The sequence below is a fragment of the Aethalodelphis obliquidens genome, unplaced genomic scaffold (assembly GCF_003676395.1).
Source record: "Aethalodelphis obliquidens isolate GAN/ISIS:26980383/991018 unplaced genomic scaffold, ASM367639v1 scaffold345, whole genome shotgun sequence".
NCBI lineage: Eukaryota > Metazoa > Chordata > Mammalia > Artiodactyla > Delphinidae > Aethalodelphis > Aethalodelphis obliquidens.
In genome coordinates this window covers 5,844-23,424 of record NW_020838259.1, presented here as the reverse complement: position 1 = coordinate 23,424, position 17,581 = coordinate 5,844, and the positions used below count along the sequence as shown (strand labels likewise).

The window sequence follows — 17,581 nt, the reverse complement described above, 5'->3', positions numbered from 1 at the left end:
CAAAAAAATCCCAACATGTTCTCCTGATACTACAAAATGTGATGTTAGATTGAGGCTAGTGATATCATAGCCTAGGCTGAAGTGTTGCAGGGCCAAATCTATTGTGCCTCCAAGTCCTGAGTAAGTAGGCTGCATTGTGATTATACATTCACTCCAGCACTGATGGAGGCCCTACTGCAAAGAGTCAGAAAGGAACTTTCAACATCTCAACCAATGAAAAGGCTTGGCTTCTATGATTCTCTCCTGCTTTTTCCTCCGTGTCTGCTGGTTATTGAGTACCACTGAAAAGTGGATGCAAACTTAGTTGACATATAAGATTCATTCAGGCTCAAACAGAGAGGTCATCTGTGTTGGAAAAATGTTCCATGTGAGCACAGAAATCAACAAATAGGCAAGAAATAGCCCTGTCAATTCAAAACTATGTTTGAATGACAACTTTTCTTATTTGTTCTCCAGAGGCGGGTGGCGGTGGGAGTGCCAAGAGAGGTGGTAAGAAGAAGGGCTCTTCTTTCCAGACCGTGTCTGCCCTTTTCAGAGTAAGAAACAAACTGTTTTTGACACTCTTGTTATTTTGGGAATTAGTTTTTAAAAGCACAAAGCCTTCTCTCCACAAGTCATTTAGGAAAGGACTGACCTTAACTAATGGCTTCTGTTCATCTAGCTTTGAAGAGAAGAGCTTTAAATTACTCAGAAATTATCAGGTCATCTTTCATGCTAAGCCAAATAATAAAAAATATTTTATAGGAAATGTTATAAAACGTAATGCTCTGCTATGCATAATCTAGTTGAGTCATGCAAATAAGCAATGGCACGTGCTCCAAGAGACTAAATCATCAGTAGGACTAATGAAAATCTAACAGCTAGGCCTTAAGGAACCTAATATGGTATCCATGTTCATAATCTAGTCAATTCTCAATTTAACTGGTAGGATTGTTCCCCCTATAAATAATCTTTATGCCCTAGAAGTTGACAGAGTTGGAAAGGGGAAGCTATATTTATGAGAATAAGTCCAAATGTAGTGTAGGCTTGTATTTCCTTCCTGGAGAACCACAGAGTTTGGTAGAAGGGTGACCATCCAGGATGGGAAGGCAATGGCTTTGTAAATGTACGTGGGTGGCCAGGGACAAGGGTAGGAAGGAGGACGGTGCTTGCATACACTGAGAAGAATCACCTGACAGCCTGCTTTATATGTGTAACTCCTGCCAACTCAAGTGGAGAAAGAGGTATTGAGGAGGAAACTGCATCTCAGGAAAAGTTTACCAAGGTGGTACCTTAAGTTAAAATGGTCCAGAAGGATCATTCAACTCAGCCATGGACATTGATTTTATAGACATCACCACATGCTCATAACCATGTCTAAATCTTAGATAACAGGATTTTCCCTGATTTCACAGGAGAATCTGAACAAGCTGATGACCAACCTCAGGAGTACCCATCCTCACTTTGTGCGGTGCATCATCCCCAATGAAACAAAAACGCCTGGTAAGAAGTTCTAGAGTGGAAGCACAAAGCATGACTGCCATACCTCCTTTTAACAAAACTCTGCAGTGAAATAAATATGGGTTTTTTTTAGGGGCCATGGAGCATGAGCTTGTCCTGCACCAGCTGAGGTGTAACGGTGTGCTGGAGGGCATCCGCATCTGTAGGAAGGGGTTCCCAAGCAGAATCCTGTATGCAGACTTCAAACAGAGGTCAGACTCTCCTAATTATGGTGTTTCCTGGAGTTTAGTGTAAATATATTTAGTGCAAGCAAAACAATTTAGTGAAAACTATGCCTTTGTTATTTTTAATTTGCTACAAAAAGAGTAAAAAATTATAAGCCTCAAAACACCTTTAAAACACAGATATACCACATACTAAGCACTCTAGAGACTTTTCACTGGATTTACCATGCTCCTGGGCTTAGCTCATAGATGTCTACATTAACGTCAATAATTATGAGAACAACCATTTTTGAGTGCTTGATATGTTTGGATTATTTCATTTAATCCTTCCAAAACCTCAGTAGAGGGAAGCACTATCAACAGCAAATGCATCTAGCAAGGATAATATGTTACACTGTGTTGCTCATCTACACACTATGGGAACAAAACTGTAGAATACTTTCCTGAGAACAGGGTCTGATGAGGCAGAAAGGAAAGTTGCAACTGTGCAGGAAGGTAAAATGGAATAAAAATAGACAGTAGATACTAGATTGACCATCTATGTATACAACGTCCTTCCTGTGAAGAAAGAATAATTGTTTTAAAGCTCTGGGTTTTTTTAATGGATCATTTAATACTTAGCTACTACTAGTCTCATCAATAAACCAAGTTTTAAAAAACTATATTTACTTTACCAGATACAAGGTATTAAATGCAAGTGCAATCCCTGAAGGACAATTCATTGACAGCAAGAAGGCTTCTGAGAAGCTCCTTGGGTCCATCGACGTTGACCACACCCAGTATAAATTTGGTCACACCAAGGTAATAGTCTCTAAGGCCCACCAGACACTATGCCTGTCCCTTTGGAGTCTGTGTAAAGTTTCTGATCTGCAACTCTGCCCACACACAGGTCTTTTTCAAAGCTGGCCTTCTGGGGCTCCTAGAGGAGATGCGAGATGACAAGCTGGCCCAGCTGATTACTCGAACCCAGGCCAGGTGCAAAGGGTTCTTGGCAAGAGTGGAGTACCAGAAGATGGTGGAGAGGAGGTATACAAACATATTGCTTGTCTACTCACATCCTTCAGAAGCATATTTGAGGTGGCTTACAGTTAAGGCTCAGATATGATAAGGCCACCAGAGTAAGAAGGAATGAATAGGAGTCTGATGCTGAAGTGGAGATATACATGTACCAGAAAAGTTAAGGTAGGAATCATCACCACAGAATACATCGAATGCTCAGGTAAAAAATAAAAAAGAGAGGGAAGCATAATAAAAAAGAGAGATGTGTAGGTCTTATCTAACAAGAGAAAACATACCATTGAGTAAGCAGAGACAAAGTGTTGCCCTAGCATTTGGTTCTAATATGAATTTACTGGGTAGATCATTAAATAAGATACACTGAACTGCATAGCAGACAGTATTTTCAACAGTGGTTGTACTCAACATGCAGAAACAACTTCTTCATCTGATCGTTTCTATTATTGAATTATTATGATTTAAATTATTAAGGGTAAAATTGGTGAAAAATATTTTTTCAGTAAGTTAATACAATTTCACCGAGGTACCTGGCTTTTTAGTGATCTAATTTGATGCAGGGACAGAGTTCTAAGACTACGAGTCAGGTGTCTCAAACTGCAGGACGCATATGAACGGGATCCATAGGGAGAAATGCATTTTATATTGCCACCTGTATATCCATGCATACATGTATGTGTGTGTAAATATATAAATAATTTACATGGAACAGATTTTCTATCACCTGTAGTTCTGCTAATATCTTTTACTGTATTCTATTTCATTAAAAATAATAAGTTTGGTCACGAACCTATATATATATTTATATAGAGAGATATATGTAGATATATATATAGATATATATTGGGGCAATTAATTGCCCATATATGAAGGTAATTAATTTTTAAAAATAATTTAGATGAAAACAAATGTGATGAGATTAGAGAATGCAAAAATCATACAACATTAAAATATAAAACCAGAGATTTTTCAAAGAAATTCTGAGTTTTTAATGAGTCCCTTTATCCCATGCCCCACATCCCTGAGGGGTCTGGTTCCCCCTTCACTGCTCTCAGTGGCATTCACGTAGGAAAGTTTGCAAAGCACTAAAGCAGAGCAGTACTTCTCAGAGGGTGGTCCTTGGACCTACACCATCAGCATCTCTTGCAAACTTGTTAAAAATGCAAATTTTAGACCCCACCTCATATCTGCAGAATCTGAATCTCTGGGGAAAGGGTCCAGGAACCAGTATTTGATGAGATGAGATCATTAAAACACTAGATGAGGGACTTCCCTGGTGGCGCAGTGGTTAAGAATCCACCTGCCAATGCAGGGGACACGGGTTCGATCCCTGGTCTGGGAAGATCCCACATGCCACGGAGCAACTAAGCCCGTACACCACAACTACTAAGCCTGCGCTCTAGAGCCTGCGATCCACAACTACTGAGCCTGCGTGCCACAACTACTGAAGCCTGTGCGCCTAGAGCCTGTGCTCCGCAACAAGAGAAGCCACCACAATGAGAAGCCTGCGCGCCGCAACGAAGAGTAGCCCCTGCTTGTCACAACTAGAGAAAGCCCACACGCAGCAATGAAGGCCCAACACAGCCAAAAAAATAAAATAAATTTTTAAAAAAAGAGGTTAATGATTCTTATGCACACCAAAGTTTGAGAAGCACCAACGTAGAGAAAGGAATGATTAATGAGTCCTTGACCACCATCCCCAAATATAATTTCTTTCATCTGTGCTTTTGAAAGTAGGTGAGGAACATGGTGGAAGGCAGAACCTCCAACTCTCACTGCCAAGATTTCATCTCATTTCATCATCCACACAATATCTAATTTGCATCAATTAAATTTCAGGGAGTCTCTCTTCTGCATCCAGTACAACATCCGAGCCTTCATGAACGTCAAGCACTGGCCCTGGATGAAACTCTTCTTCAAGATCAAGCCCCTGCTGAAGAGTGCGGAGACGGAGAAGGAGATGGCCAACATGAAGGAAGAGTTCGAGAGAACTAAAGAAGAACTTGCCAAGTCAGAGGCAAAAAGGAAGGAACTGGAAGAAAAGATGGTGTCACTGTTGAAAGAAAAAAATGACTTGCAGCTCCAAGTTCAGGCTGTAAGTAGTGGTATCATCCTGTGCACTGCTAATCAGGACGCAAGCGCTATGACTCTAGCCACAACTAGAGGCAGGGAGTTGGGTAGTCAGTGTGAGAGACACTCACTGGAGGGAGAAGGTTAAAGCACTCTGATGGTACTAATGAAGTCCTTATTCCTTCATCACCCAATAAATGCCCCCAAACCAGAACCAGGGCAATGAGCTAGAACTGACCATTTTCTTCCATTCTGTACAATTTCATCAAACTACAGGGTTTACAACTTCTTTTCCCTATGAAGACAGTCCTTGAAAGTGATTTTAACATGAAGCTAGCCCAAATAAAATATTAAGGAGAGGATAGCATGGAGAGAGTGATTTGTTTTCTCTGAAACTTCCCTGAACTTCTAGATGTCTATATGTCTATGGGTCTTAAATCACAGCTGTATAGCTGACAAATGACAGTATTCTACATCAATTTTTATTGAATTATTGTTTTTGATCTCCAAAACTGAGATTTGCTCTTTCCAATCCGTCTCCATAGTCAGTGCCGTAGCACATCACACCCGGGTTGCTGCATCAGTACCTAACTCGCTCTGCCTACCCCCAACTCTCTCCCTCCATCCAGCCTGCTGCTACTCCCAAACCAAGTGTTTTAGAATTGCTTCCATCAACTCTGAAATGTAATTTATGAGACTGTCTTTCATTTGGAGTGAACTGAATTGGTCTGGTATAATTTACTCATCACAAAATCGTATGTGTTTCCTGCTGATTAAGATTGGTCTCTTCTGTCAAGTTTGGGCAGTGTAATAATTCCTTCTTTTAGATTACAGAAGGGAAAAGAGCTGTTTTTCTGTCCCCACCCCTTTCAAATCTATCCTGAATTCTCTTCTCTTGTCCCTAGATAATCACTTAGACTCTGTCCTACACCACTATACTCACTACCTGGCTATGTGCAGCACATTTCATTCTTTTATGTATTCAAAGACTGGTATGGAGGCTCACTGATGAATGTATCTATCAATTTCTCTCTCATTTCCTGTCCACCCCCAACCCTCTTCAGTAGAAACATAGGTTGCTAGGAATTTCTTGATCACTGTATGCCTCAGATAGAATTTAGGGCATCTTAACCAGGATCATCCGCCAAGACTACGAAGGGAAATAATCCAGTGGCGGCTCCATCCAGAGTTTCTCCCGCTGGAACCCTTTCTCTCCCCCTGATCCTTCTCCCAATATATTCATCTCTACAAGACCTAATCCTACCCATTCTCAAAGCCCAACTCAAATGCCACTTCATTCATGAAACCATATCTGATACAACTTCTCTGATCTCTTATGTCACTAATTGGTTTTTGAATTAATGGTAGCTTGTTGGGGTTAAGTTTTCTAATCTACTGTAGAATATACTCTTCTAAAGGAACAGGACAATATCTGATACATTTTGTTTTTCTCACAATGTGAAGCGTCCTGCATCACACACAGCAGGTGGTTCATAAAAGTTTAAGCCAAAGAACCAATAGTGGTGATTTACACTGTTATCATTGTGAAATACTTCATTCTTACTTCCCAATTTTGATTTTGTTGCCAATTCAAGGAAGCTGAAGGCTTGGCTGATGCAGAGGAAAGATGTGACCAACTGATCAAAACCAAAATCCAGCTCGAGGCCAAAATCAAGGAGGTGACTGAGAGAGCTGAGGATGAGGAAGAGATCAATGCTGAGCTGACGGCCAAGAAGAGGAAACTGGAGGACGAATGTTCGGAACTGAAGAAAGACATAGATGACCTTGAGCTGACACTGGCCAAGGTTGAGAAGGAGAAACATGCCACAGAAAATAAGGTAGGAAACGTATACAAGGAAAGTTTACTTTTTTATTATTATTAGGGAATACAAGCATAAAACTGAAGCCACCAAAATGTAACATGTAATGCAAAGTGTTTTTACTTCCTAAGGTGAAAAACCTCACAGAAGAGATGGCAGGTCTGGATGAAAACATCGCAAAGCTGACCAAGGAGAAGAAGGCCCTCCAGGAGGCCCACCAGCAGACCCTGGATGACCTGCAGGCAGAAGAGGACAAAGTGAACACTCTGACCAAAGCTAAAACCAAGCTAGAGCAGCAAGTGGATGACGTAAGTCTAGGATTAGCAAGGAACTTATTTTCTTTGAAAGGAAGCTAAGCAATCCTTTTGACTCAACATTATTTGTATTTAGCTTGAAGGGTCTTTGGAGCAAGAAAAGAAACTTCGCATGGACCTAGAAAGGGCTAAGAGGAAACTTGAAGGTGACCTCAAGTTGGCCCAAGAGTCCATAATGGACATTGAAAATGAAAAACAACAACTTGATGAAAAGCTCAAAAAGTAAGTATGAAAGAATTGCTTATGAACTTGCTTCCAATGTTGCATATGAACTCAACTGTTATCCTCTGCTACTTTGCAAAAAGGAAAGAGTTTGAAATCAGCAATTTGCAAAGCAAGATTGAAGATGAACAAGCACTTGGCATTCAACTGCAGAAGAAGATCAAAGAGCTGCAAGTAAGTTCATATTTCCATCAGTCTGGCTCAAAGAGGCACAGTTACGACATAAAAAGGCTAAAATTGAGCTTTTCCCCACTGCCAGGCCCGCATCGAGGAGCTGGAGGAGGAGATCGAGGCAGAGCGGGCCTCCCGCGCCAAAGCAGAGAAGCAGCGCTCGGACCTCTCCCGGGAGCTGGAGGAGATCAGCGAGCGGCTGGAAGAGGCCGGCGGGGCCACTTCGGTCCAGATTGAGATGAACAAGAAGCGGGAGGCCGAGTTCCAGAAAATGCGCAGGGACCTGGAGGAGGCCACCCTGCAGCACGAGGCCACGGCGGCCACGCTGAGGAAGAAGCACGCGGACAGTGTGGCCGAGCTGGGGGAGCAGATTGACAACCTGCAGAGGGTCAAGCAGAAGCTGGAGAAGGAGAAGAGTGAGCTGAAGATGGAGATCGACGACCTTAGCAGTAATGCAGAGACCATTTCCAAAGCCAAGGTACCCAATACTGTCTTCAAATGAGCAGAGTTAATAACCTGTAAGAACCCTCATTGCTCTCTGGCGTTAAACATTGTTTGTAGGCAGTTTATAGCACTGATCTAAAATTTTGTATTCTAATATATTCCATTTTATTTCATTTTTTTTAAATGCTGGATATAATCTGTTAAGATTATTTCAAAATCTACTTTGTCAGTGTCAAGTATCATTGGGATAAATGAATGAGTTCCAACAATGAGCACTTTGGGGAGATTACGCACCCCCGTCATAGCTGAATCCTAGCATGCTCCACAGAGTTGGCGCCATCAGTTTCTACTCACACTTGACGTAAATTTATTCACTCTAAAAATACTTTAAGAATCCAGTGGTAACTTTTTTTTTTTTTTAACTGTATTCAATGTCTCATCTTTCATGGGTACCTGTGCCGCAGGGAAACCTTGAAAAGATGTGCCGCGCTCTAGAAGACCAAGTGAGTGAACTCAAGACAAAGGAGGAAGAGCAGCAGCGGCTGCTCAGTGACCTGACGGCTCAGAGAGCGCGCCTGCAGACGGAAGCGGGTAGAGATCTCCCTCAGGCCCGCGATTATGGCCTAGACAAAAGCAATTCCGGGGGTTCTGAATTAATAGCAATACTCCCATATTAGAGGGGAGTAACCAACTATAGGAATTTACTGAGCGGGTTAGAAAAAATTTAAAAAAGCAAGAAAGAATCAGCAGACTAGTTTATTTGTTACACTACAATAGCAATACTGCTTTTTAATCTAGCCAGTTCTGTAACAATATTTATAATTAGATAAAGTATATATTTGTCATGTACGTATAAATATACAAACTTTAGGCTTGTTTGTTTATGCCATAAACAAATTCCTTTACTTCGGTAATTCTTAGGTGAATATTCCCGACAATTGGATGAGAAAGATGCTTTGGTCTCTCAGCTTTCAAGGACCAAACAAGCATCTACACAGCAGATTGAGGAGCTGAAATGTCAGCTAGAGGAAGAAACTAAAGTAAGTTTTACCAAAAGTATTCTTGACTGATCAAATCTAAACATATTCAGTTAGGTTCTCCTTTAAGTGTGTAAGTTAAATATCACTGAAGAAATGAATTAAGTCACTGAACTCATACCTCCACAGGCCAAGAGCGCCCTGGCCCACGCCCTGCAGTCCTCCCGCCACGACTGTGACCTGCTGCGGGAACAGTATGAGGAGGAGCAGGAAGCCAAGGCTGAGATGCAGAGGGCGCTGTCCAAGGCCAACAGCGAGGTGGCCCAGTGGAGGACCAAATACGAGACGGACGCCATCCAGCGCACGGAGGAGCTGGAGGAGGCCAAGTGTGTGCTGTGAACTCTAGAGGAGGGACATGACATGGTTTCCTAGCTGCCCAGCTCAGCAACTCCCAGAAAACAGCTGTGATGATGATAACAAAAGCAGAAGCTACCCTAAGTGCATGCTGTGTGTCAAATACTATCGTATATTAACTCATTTCGTTTTCTTAGCAACATTACATTGCATTATTATTCGTATCCCTGTTTTACAGATGAGGAAATTGAGACTGTGAGAGGTTAACCAACTAACACAAGAGCATATGATTAATAAATAGTACAGCTGGGATTAGAACCAGACATTCTGATTCCAGAGACCACCTTCTTAAGTATTGTAGTACAAAGACAGATCTCTTAAAACTCATGCTGGAGGCCATCCGAACTGTGCATAATGTTCAGAGTTAGTCTGAATAAAGTAAAGCCTTAGTCTGGGTACAGACCAAAGGAGACCTTCAGGTAGATCTTCCAGAGCATTAGGGCTAAAGGTTTTTGTGTACATTAGGCATGTATAGTTGGCACACAATTGGGAGTAAAGCAAGAACGTAGACAATTCAGAAGGAATAAAAAGAAGAACCCTGCCTTTGCTTAGACTACCTGAATTATCCTGATTTATTTATCCATTCCTCTCAGGTGAGACTGACCAAATATATATTATTAGAAGAAACTGACTATTTTTCTCTAGGAAGAAAAGTATATAAAATAAAATGGAAAGTCTGAGAAAGCAAAAGAATATGCCCAGTATATCTGTGACCAATAAAATATCTAGTTAGTCTCAAATCCTTTTTGGAATGAGATGAGATCTAAATCAATCAATAGAATTGCCCTGGCTAATCATTCTCCATACCGTACTCAATCAGAAGCCCTGAATATCCTGAAATCATATGCTATAAGATACATACATACAATGTCTGTAAGATACATACACACAGTGTCAGCTCCAACAATGGCCTCTAACAATTCAACAACTAAAAGGACTTGAGTCCAGCTGTTCACCGCTTTGGACCTTTTCACAGTTTAATCCATCTAGAAAGCAGTACTGGCTACCACAGTTTTGAAAACCATGCTACTTGACATTGTAGAAAAAAGGACTATGAAAGGGGGCTGAGGAGTTTAGCACTTGCCCCTGTTCCTGACCTTCTCCTTAACTGCCTGGCTAACTTTTTAGGAAGAAGCTGGCCCAGCGTCTGCAGGAAGCTGAGGAACATGTAGAAGCCGTGAACGCCAAATGCGCTTCCCTTGAGAAGACCAAGCAGCGGCTCCAGAATGAAGTGGAGGACCTCATGCTTGACATGGGGAGGTCTAATGCTGCCTGCGCAGCACTCGATAAGAAGCAAAGGAACTTTGACAAGGTGGCCCAGCCTGCTCAAACTCCATCGATGTTTTACTTAGTCTCCCTTTCTCCTTCCATTAGCTGACAATTTACTGCTTTTCAGGTCCTATCAGAATGGAAACAGAAGTATGAGGAAACCCAGGCTGAACTTGAGGGCTCCCAGAAGGAGTCCCGTTCTCTCAGTACGGAGCTGTTCAAGGTCAAGAATGCCTACGAGGAATCCCTGGAACACCTTGAAATGCTAAAGAGAGAAAATAAGAACTTGCAGCGTGAGTGCTCTTGAACTTCCCCACCCTATATGGCCCTGGAAAGACCTTTCCATGTTATATCAGTCTGACCACTTCTCTCTTCTGTTCACCCACAGAGGAGATTTCTGACCTCACTGAGCAGATTGCTGAGGGAGGGAAGCAAATCCATGAACTGGAGAAAATAAAGAAGCAAGTGGAACAAGAGAAATGTGAAATTCAGGCTGCCTTAGAGGAAGCAGAGGTACGTATATTGATGTTGTGGGGGGAAAATCAAAGATAAACATTGGTGGAAACACCACTGTTTTCATTGGGCAATGGTACTATGAGATGGATCCATTATTACAGAGCAGGTGAGAATCTGAACTCATATAACCTTTATGAAGGGCAATTTGGCAATAGTTATCAAAAGTCTTAAAAATGTAATAATATGACCTATCAGTTCTATTTCTAAGAATCTATCCCAAGAAAATTATCCTAAATGGAGGCAAAGTTTAAACACAAGATGTCCAATCCAAAAACAAGGTAAAGCAAACTATAGAACATCCGTATGATGCAATTTTCTACAGCCATTAAATGTAGTTAATATGGGGAAATATTTATGGTAGAGGATAATTTTTAAAGCAAGACACACATTTGCATATACAATATAACTTTACCATGTATAAATATACATAAATAGGAAAAAAACTAGAAAAAAAATGTACCACATTAAAATTGTGCCTCTAAGTGGAGGAAAAATAGGAAAGTTTTGTTTTTATAAATTACCCCACATTCTACAATGGACACATATTTTGTAATCAAAATTATATATATGTTTTAAAACTGAGAATTTCTACAACAGGAATTAGTATATCACGTGAACATTTTAATTTATAGAACGGGAGAGAATTCCTGTTTACTACACATAAGTTTAATCATATAATTTTCGTTACTACTCATATGAATAATATTTGTATAGCCCTTTATACTTTACAAAGCACCCTTATTACAGAGTTGCCCAATAAAGTCTATGACTGAATAAATTAAAGGATGATTTACCTAGTAGGGTCCTAGAGCTCTTTTATTGTACTTTGTAATATTAGACAAACTGATATTAGTAAGAGTTTGGCTCACAAGGGAATACCCTCCAAATATTCATTTCCCATTATTAATTGATTATTAATTAATTGATCACTGTTTTGTTAAGGCATCTCTTGAACACGAAGAGGGAAAGATCCTGCGTATCCAGCTGGAGTTGAACCAAGTCAAGTCTGAAGTTGATAAGAAAATCGCTGAAAAAGATGAGGAAATTGACCAGCTGAAGAGGAACCACATTAGAGTCGTGGAGTCCATGCAGAGCACGCTGGATGCTGAGATCCGGAGCAGAAATGATGCCATCAGGCTCAAGAAGAAGATGGAGGGAGACCTCAATGAAATGGAAATCCAGCTGAACCACGCCAACCGCACAGCTGCTGAGGCCCTGAAGAACTACAGGAACACCCAAGCCATCCTCAAGGTAAATGGGCTCAGGAGATGGTCCCAGGGCAGTTGGGGTGACTGCAGCCCTGAGAACAAGGTGTCTCAATGATCATTCATTCCACAGGATACCCAGCTCCATCTGGATGATGCTCTCCGGGGCCAAGAGGACCTGAAGGAGCAGCTGGCGATCGTGGAGCGCAGAGCCAACCTGCTGCAGGCCGAGATCGAGGAGCTGCGGGCCACCCTGGAGCAGACGGAGAGGAGCAGGAAGATGGCGGAGCAGGAGCTCCTGGATGCCAGCGAGCGTGTCCAGCTCCTGCACACCCAGGTGAGTATAACATAAAAGTAAAAAATACAGTGGACTGGAAATGAAATTCTTGCTCAAATCTTAGTACTATCTAAAAATGTATTCATAATGTTTTATGGAGGTTAAAGTTTAAAATATCTTTGGATTAACAATATTTTTGTTTATATGAACTGTGACATTCAGAGTTGACTGTCTTGTAAAAGTATATTGTCAACTCAGATAATTTATGGAACAAGAAGGGATACTAATTAGTTACCTTAATTAATTAGTTTGTGGGTTCATTAGAACACTGGACATTGTAATTTTGCTCTCATGTACTCAGTATTTCTAAATTTGATATTTTAACCAGAACACCAGCCTGATCAACACGAAAAAGAAGCTGGAGACAGACATCTCCCAAATCCAGGGAGAGATGGAGGACATTATCCAAGAAGCTCGCAATGCAGAAGAGAAGGCCAAGAAGGCCATCACTGACGTGAGCAGAGGGCCACACGGGGGTGGTCAAGTTAGAATCTTGATGGGCTGTCTCAGCTCTCTCTACTGGTTCTATTTTACTGCTAATTAGGCAGCCATGATGGCCGAGGAGCTGAAGAAGGAGCAGGACACCAGCGCCCACCTGGAGCGGATGAAGAAGAACCTGGAGCAGACGGTGAAGGACCTGCAGCACCGCCTGGACGAGGCTGAGCAGCTGGCCCTGAAGGGCGGGAAGAAGCAGATCCAGAAGCTGGAGGCCAGGGTGGGTCTCTCAATATCTATCTATTTCCATTTGTTCCCAATGCCTTACTGGATCAAAGTTCTTAAGAGCCTACTCATTTGCAGGTGCGTGAGCTGGAAGGAGAGGTTGAGAGTGAGCAAAAGCGTAGTGCGGAAGCTGTCAAGGGCCTGCGCAAACATGAGAGGAGAGTGAAGGAACTCACCTACCAGGTACAGCAACCGTTTTTATCAGCTAAACACTCCTTGCATATACAGGAAACACTCACATGAGATGATACAACAGTCATGTGCTTTTGAAGTAAGGCCCTGTGGTTTTTATCATCTTTCAGACGGAAGAAGATCGGAAAAATATACTCAGGCTTCAGGACTTGGTAGATAAACTTCAGGCAAAAGTGAAATCTTACAAGAGACAAGCTGAGGAGGCTGTAAGTATCCTTAAGACAGAGGGAAGGGAGAAGTCCTCTCTTAAGAAAAACTAATAAATAAATAATTAGATTTACTATTTACTTCTTGTAGTAAATAAGCTGTTTGCTTCATAGAAGACTGTGTACTTCTTAAAAACGTTTGCATGTTTTTAACTCATTGCTTACTATTTGTAATATTAATAGATTGATTTTTAAAGTTAACATTCAATCCACAAAGAATCAAAAAATTTCAAAGCAGAAATAATACAGGCCACATTCTCTAGCCACAGTGTGATAAAGTTGTAAAGTAATGAGAACATATAAACAAAAATTTCCAAGCACTTAAATGTTAAAAAACTAACTTTCCTAAAAAATGTTTGGATTAAATTAAATAAAAACATAATTACTGAATGATTTTTAACTGTAAATAAAATTTCAAGGAAGAAGTCTAGAATTTATAAGTCTAGAATGTAACCAAAGCTGTCCTTGAAGGACAATTCATTGCTTTATATGCTTTCATTATGAATCAAGAATTTTAAAAAATGAAGAAAACTGACAGTCCAATAAAGAAATCATAAATAATAATAAAATAACAAAAGTAAGAGGTGTTGACAAAGGTAGAAATTAATGAATTAGATTAGAGTATTCTATTTTCTAATTTGATAATCTCACTAACATCTAGGGAATTAATAAAATAAATACACTTATAACTAGATTAATCAAGGAAAAAGTGAGAGAAAATACAAACTCACAACATTACAAATGAGAAATGGGACAAACCATACAGGTAGAAAGGTTATTTTTAAATGTAAAATATAAATCTGTTAAGACAGTTAAAATCTTAAAGAAATAAGAGAATATAAATCATTAAGTTGGCTGAATAAGTTATTTCAGAAATACTTCTGAAACTAGACTCAGGTCCAGATATGTCGTTCAAAATTTCAAGGAACAGATAATCCCTGATTCCAGAGCATGGGAAAAGATGAAAAGATTTCCAAATCATTTTAAGAAGCTTGCATAACCTGCATACCAAAACCTGTCCAAAAGAGAATGGGGGGAAGATACTAAAGGCAGTTTTATTCATGAGTATAGTTATAGCAACCCTTACTTTTATTAAGGAGACTGTCGGGACTTCTCTGGCAGTCCACTGGTTAAGACTCTGTGCTCCCAATGCAGGGGGCCTGGGTTCGATCCCTGGTCAGGGAACTAGATCCCACATGCATGCCGCAACTAAGAGTTCACATGCCACAACTAAGGAGCTCGCCTGCTGCAACTAAGATCCGGTGCAACCAAATAAGAATAAATAAATAAATATTAAGGAGACTGTCCATCAGTGATTAAATAGGCTTAATTCCTACAAAGTAAGGATTACTTAATATTAAGGAGTCTGTCAATAGAATCATTACATCCAAAATAGGAGGAAAAAAGTGACTGTTTTGAAATGTACCAAAATGATATATGATAAAATTCAACATTTATTTCAATATAAAGAAGGTATTAAGAAATTCATCCTAATGATAAAGAATATCTAATTCAAGAGAATAGTCATCTTCCAGCAAGCATTAACAAGCATGATTTTATCCTTGCCTTCTTCTCTGCTCTTATATTTTTCTTACTCTAATTGTAGTACATATTTTTTTTCCACCTTTTGGTTGCAAAAGTAGAGTTGCGATTATTTATGAGACATGAAGCCCCAAATAAATCATAAAGTTAATTTTAATGATAAGCAAAATTCAGAAGGTGGTAAGACAATAAGGTTTCCCACTGGGTATTTTAACTTTTCTGCAGATGGCAAGTCCTTTCTTCCCTTAGGCCTACAGAGTCTAGAAAGATGCCCGGTATGGGTGCCTCACAATTCCATTTTTATTCTCAGGAGGAACAATCCAATACAAATCTATCTAAATTCCGCAAGCTCCAGCATGAACTGGAGGAGGCAGAGGAAAGAGCTGACATTGCTGAGTCCCAGGTCAACAAGCTGCGGGTGAAGAGCCGGGAGGTTCACACGAAAGTCATAAGTGAAGAGTGATCATGTCCTGACGCTATGGAATGACTGGAGAGAAGCACAAAATGTGAAGTCTTTGGTCATTTCTCTCTGTAATTATTGTCTATCCTGCCCTACTGCAAAAGAAATAAAGAGCGTAGGGCACTGTGCAAGCAATATCCTTAGACTGGTCTTTTCTTTTCTCTCTCTCTTCCTGAAGCGATGTCAAAACTTGAATAATCAGGGCTTCCCTGGTGGCACAGTGGTTGAGAGTCCGCCTGCCGATGCAGGGGACACGGGTTCGTGCCCCGGTCCAGGAAGATCCCACGTGGCGCTGAGCGGCTGGGCCCATGAGCCATGGCCGCTAAGCCTGTGCGTCCGGAGCCTGTGCTCCACAACGGGAGAGGCCACGACAGTGAGAGGCCCGCGTACCGCAAAAAAAAACAAAAAAAAAACTTGAATAATCACAAGACTATCAAACAATCACATCTGACCTGCCACTAAGAAGGAATTATGTACTTGCTTTTATTTTAGGTCTATAGTAATACTTTAAGACCATAAAGTTTTCCCTGATCAGGGAAGCCTGTCCGGATGCACAGAAATACGGAAGTTATTTTTATTTCTAACTTTTCCCTAATAGTGGGGTATAGTAGGATCTTAGAAAGCTTCTGCTTCCCCTAACATGAACCTATTTTCCAGGTCTATACAAAGGATGGCACTAGTTACATTTTCACACAGGGGATGCCTCCTGAACTATATCATTAATTCTCGTTGCTTAATAACTAATACAAATTCAATGTAGTATTATTAGCACAGGAAGATTTTCATCATTAATACATGTAATATATACAATATATTCATAGTATCTGCACTGGATAATAGGTACCACATGAAACAGTGAGATGTGACCTTTCTCCATATGAAAGCTACAAAGTGGCTATAAAGTCTGGAGACAAAGGAACTATTATTCTATATATTATTATCAATAGGCAAGTATGTTTTCAGACTTCATGGCCCCCTGTAATCAGGTAAAGAGCCAAAATAAATGAATAAAAGTATCGATAGGGCTTCCCTGGTGGCGCAGTGGTTGAGAGTCCGCCTGCCGATGCAGGGGACACAGGTTCGTGCCCCGGTCCGGGAAGATCCCACATGCCGAGAAGCTGCTGGGCCCGTGAGCCATGGCCGCTGAGCCTGCGCGTCCGGAGCCTGTGCTCCGCAACGGGAGAGGCCACAACAGTGAGAGGCCCACATACCGCAAAAAAAAAAAAAAAAAAAAAAAAGTATCGATAAAATATGATCCCCAAATAAATTATTCAAATGTATATTAAACCCACATAATGATACGTATGATATGAATTTGGTGCAAAACCTAGCTATGGTAGCAACCTGAGTTACTCAGAGGAGCTTCCTGAGAGAATCAAGATTTTTTTTTTTAATAAAATTTTATTTTATTTATTTATTTTTGGCTGCGCTGGGTCTTCGTTGCTGCACGCAGGCTTTCTCTACTTGTAGCGAGTGGGGGCTACTCTTCGTTGCAGTGCATGGGCTTCTCATCGTGGTAGCTTCTCTTGTTGCAAAGCACAGGCTCTAGGCGTGTGGGCTTCAGTAGCTGTGGCACACGGGCTCAGTAGTTGTGGCTCACAGGCTCTAGAGCGCAGTCTCAGCAGTTGTGGTGCACGGGCTGAGTTGCTCCGCAGCATGTGGGATCTTCCTGGACCAGGGCCCGAACCCGTGTCCCCTGCATTGGCAGGCGGATTCTTAACCACTGCGCCACCAGGGAAGCCTGAGAATCAAGATTTTTTAAGCTGGATTTAGTGGCGATGCATAGCCAAAAGTATAGCCTTCCTGGACAGCGTAAAGGAAAAACTGAATGGTGACTTCCCTTCTGAATAGAAAGCAAGAGCATGTTGGTTTAAATGGCCCTACAAGAGAATGACTTAATTAGATGTGTGGAAGTAGGTTCACAGATAATTTGGATTCACATTGGCCTTAGGAAGGGACTGGAATTGCTCCTCGCTGCACTGGCCCCCTTCACTGCGTTCCCATGTCACCCGTAAATGCTTAAG

At 41.1% G+C, this 17,581-nt stretch overlaps 1 protein-coding gene across 1 annotated transcript; it reads left to right on the top strand.

Moving 5' to 3' along the window:
• The first annotated feature begins 443 nt into the window (after positions 1–443).
• Positions 444–15,692, top strand: LOC113616684 (myosin-2-like). The gene is made up of 24 exons (XM_027100085.1): positions 444–536; positions 1,395–1,482; positions 1,574–1,691; positions 2,342–2,465; positions 2,554–2,690; positions 4,518–4,773; positions 6,344–6,586; positions 6,700–6,876; positions 6,959–7,104; positions 7,188–7,278; positions 7,364–7,753; positions 8,184–8,310; positions 8,641–8,759; positions 8,886–9,082; positions 10,239–10,422; positions 10,507–10,672; positions 10,768–10,892; positions 11,838–12,146; positions 12,234–12,437; positions 12,766–12,891; positions 12,982–13,152; positions 13,236–13,340; positions 13,460–13,555; positions 15,408–15,692. The coding sequence occupies exons 2-24, from the start codon at positions 1,413–1,415 to the stop codon at positions 15,558–15,560; spliced, it is 3,834 nt and encodes a 1,277-aa protein (XP_026955886.1). The 5' UTR covers positions 444–536; positions 1,395–1,412; the 3' UTR covers positions 15,561–15,692.
• Positions 15,693–17,581: the final 1,889 nt, after the last annotated feature.

Excerpts from the sequence above, each read along its gene's own strand:
- LOC113616684 (XM_027100085.1), top strand. The coding sequence starts at position 1,413 with ATGACCAACCTCAGGAGTACCCATCCTCACTTTGTGCGGTGCATCATC. Across the intron at positions 2,691-4,517 it reads CAGAAGATGGTGGAGAGGAG|GGAGTCTCTCTTCTGCATCC; the intron begins GTATACAAACAT and ends ATTAAATTTCAG. Across the intron at positions 12,438-12,765 it reads TCCAGCTCCTGCACACCCAG|AACACCAGCCTGATCAACAC; the intron begins GTGAGTATAACA and ends TATTTTAACCAG.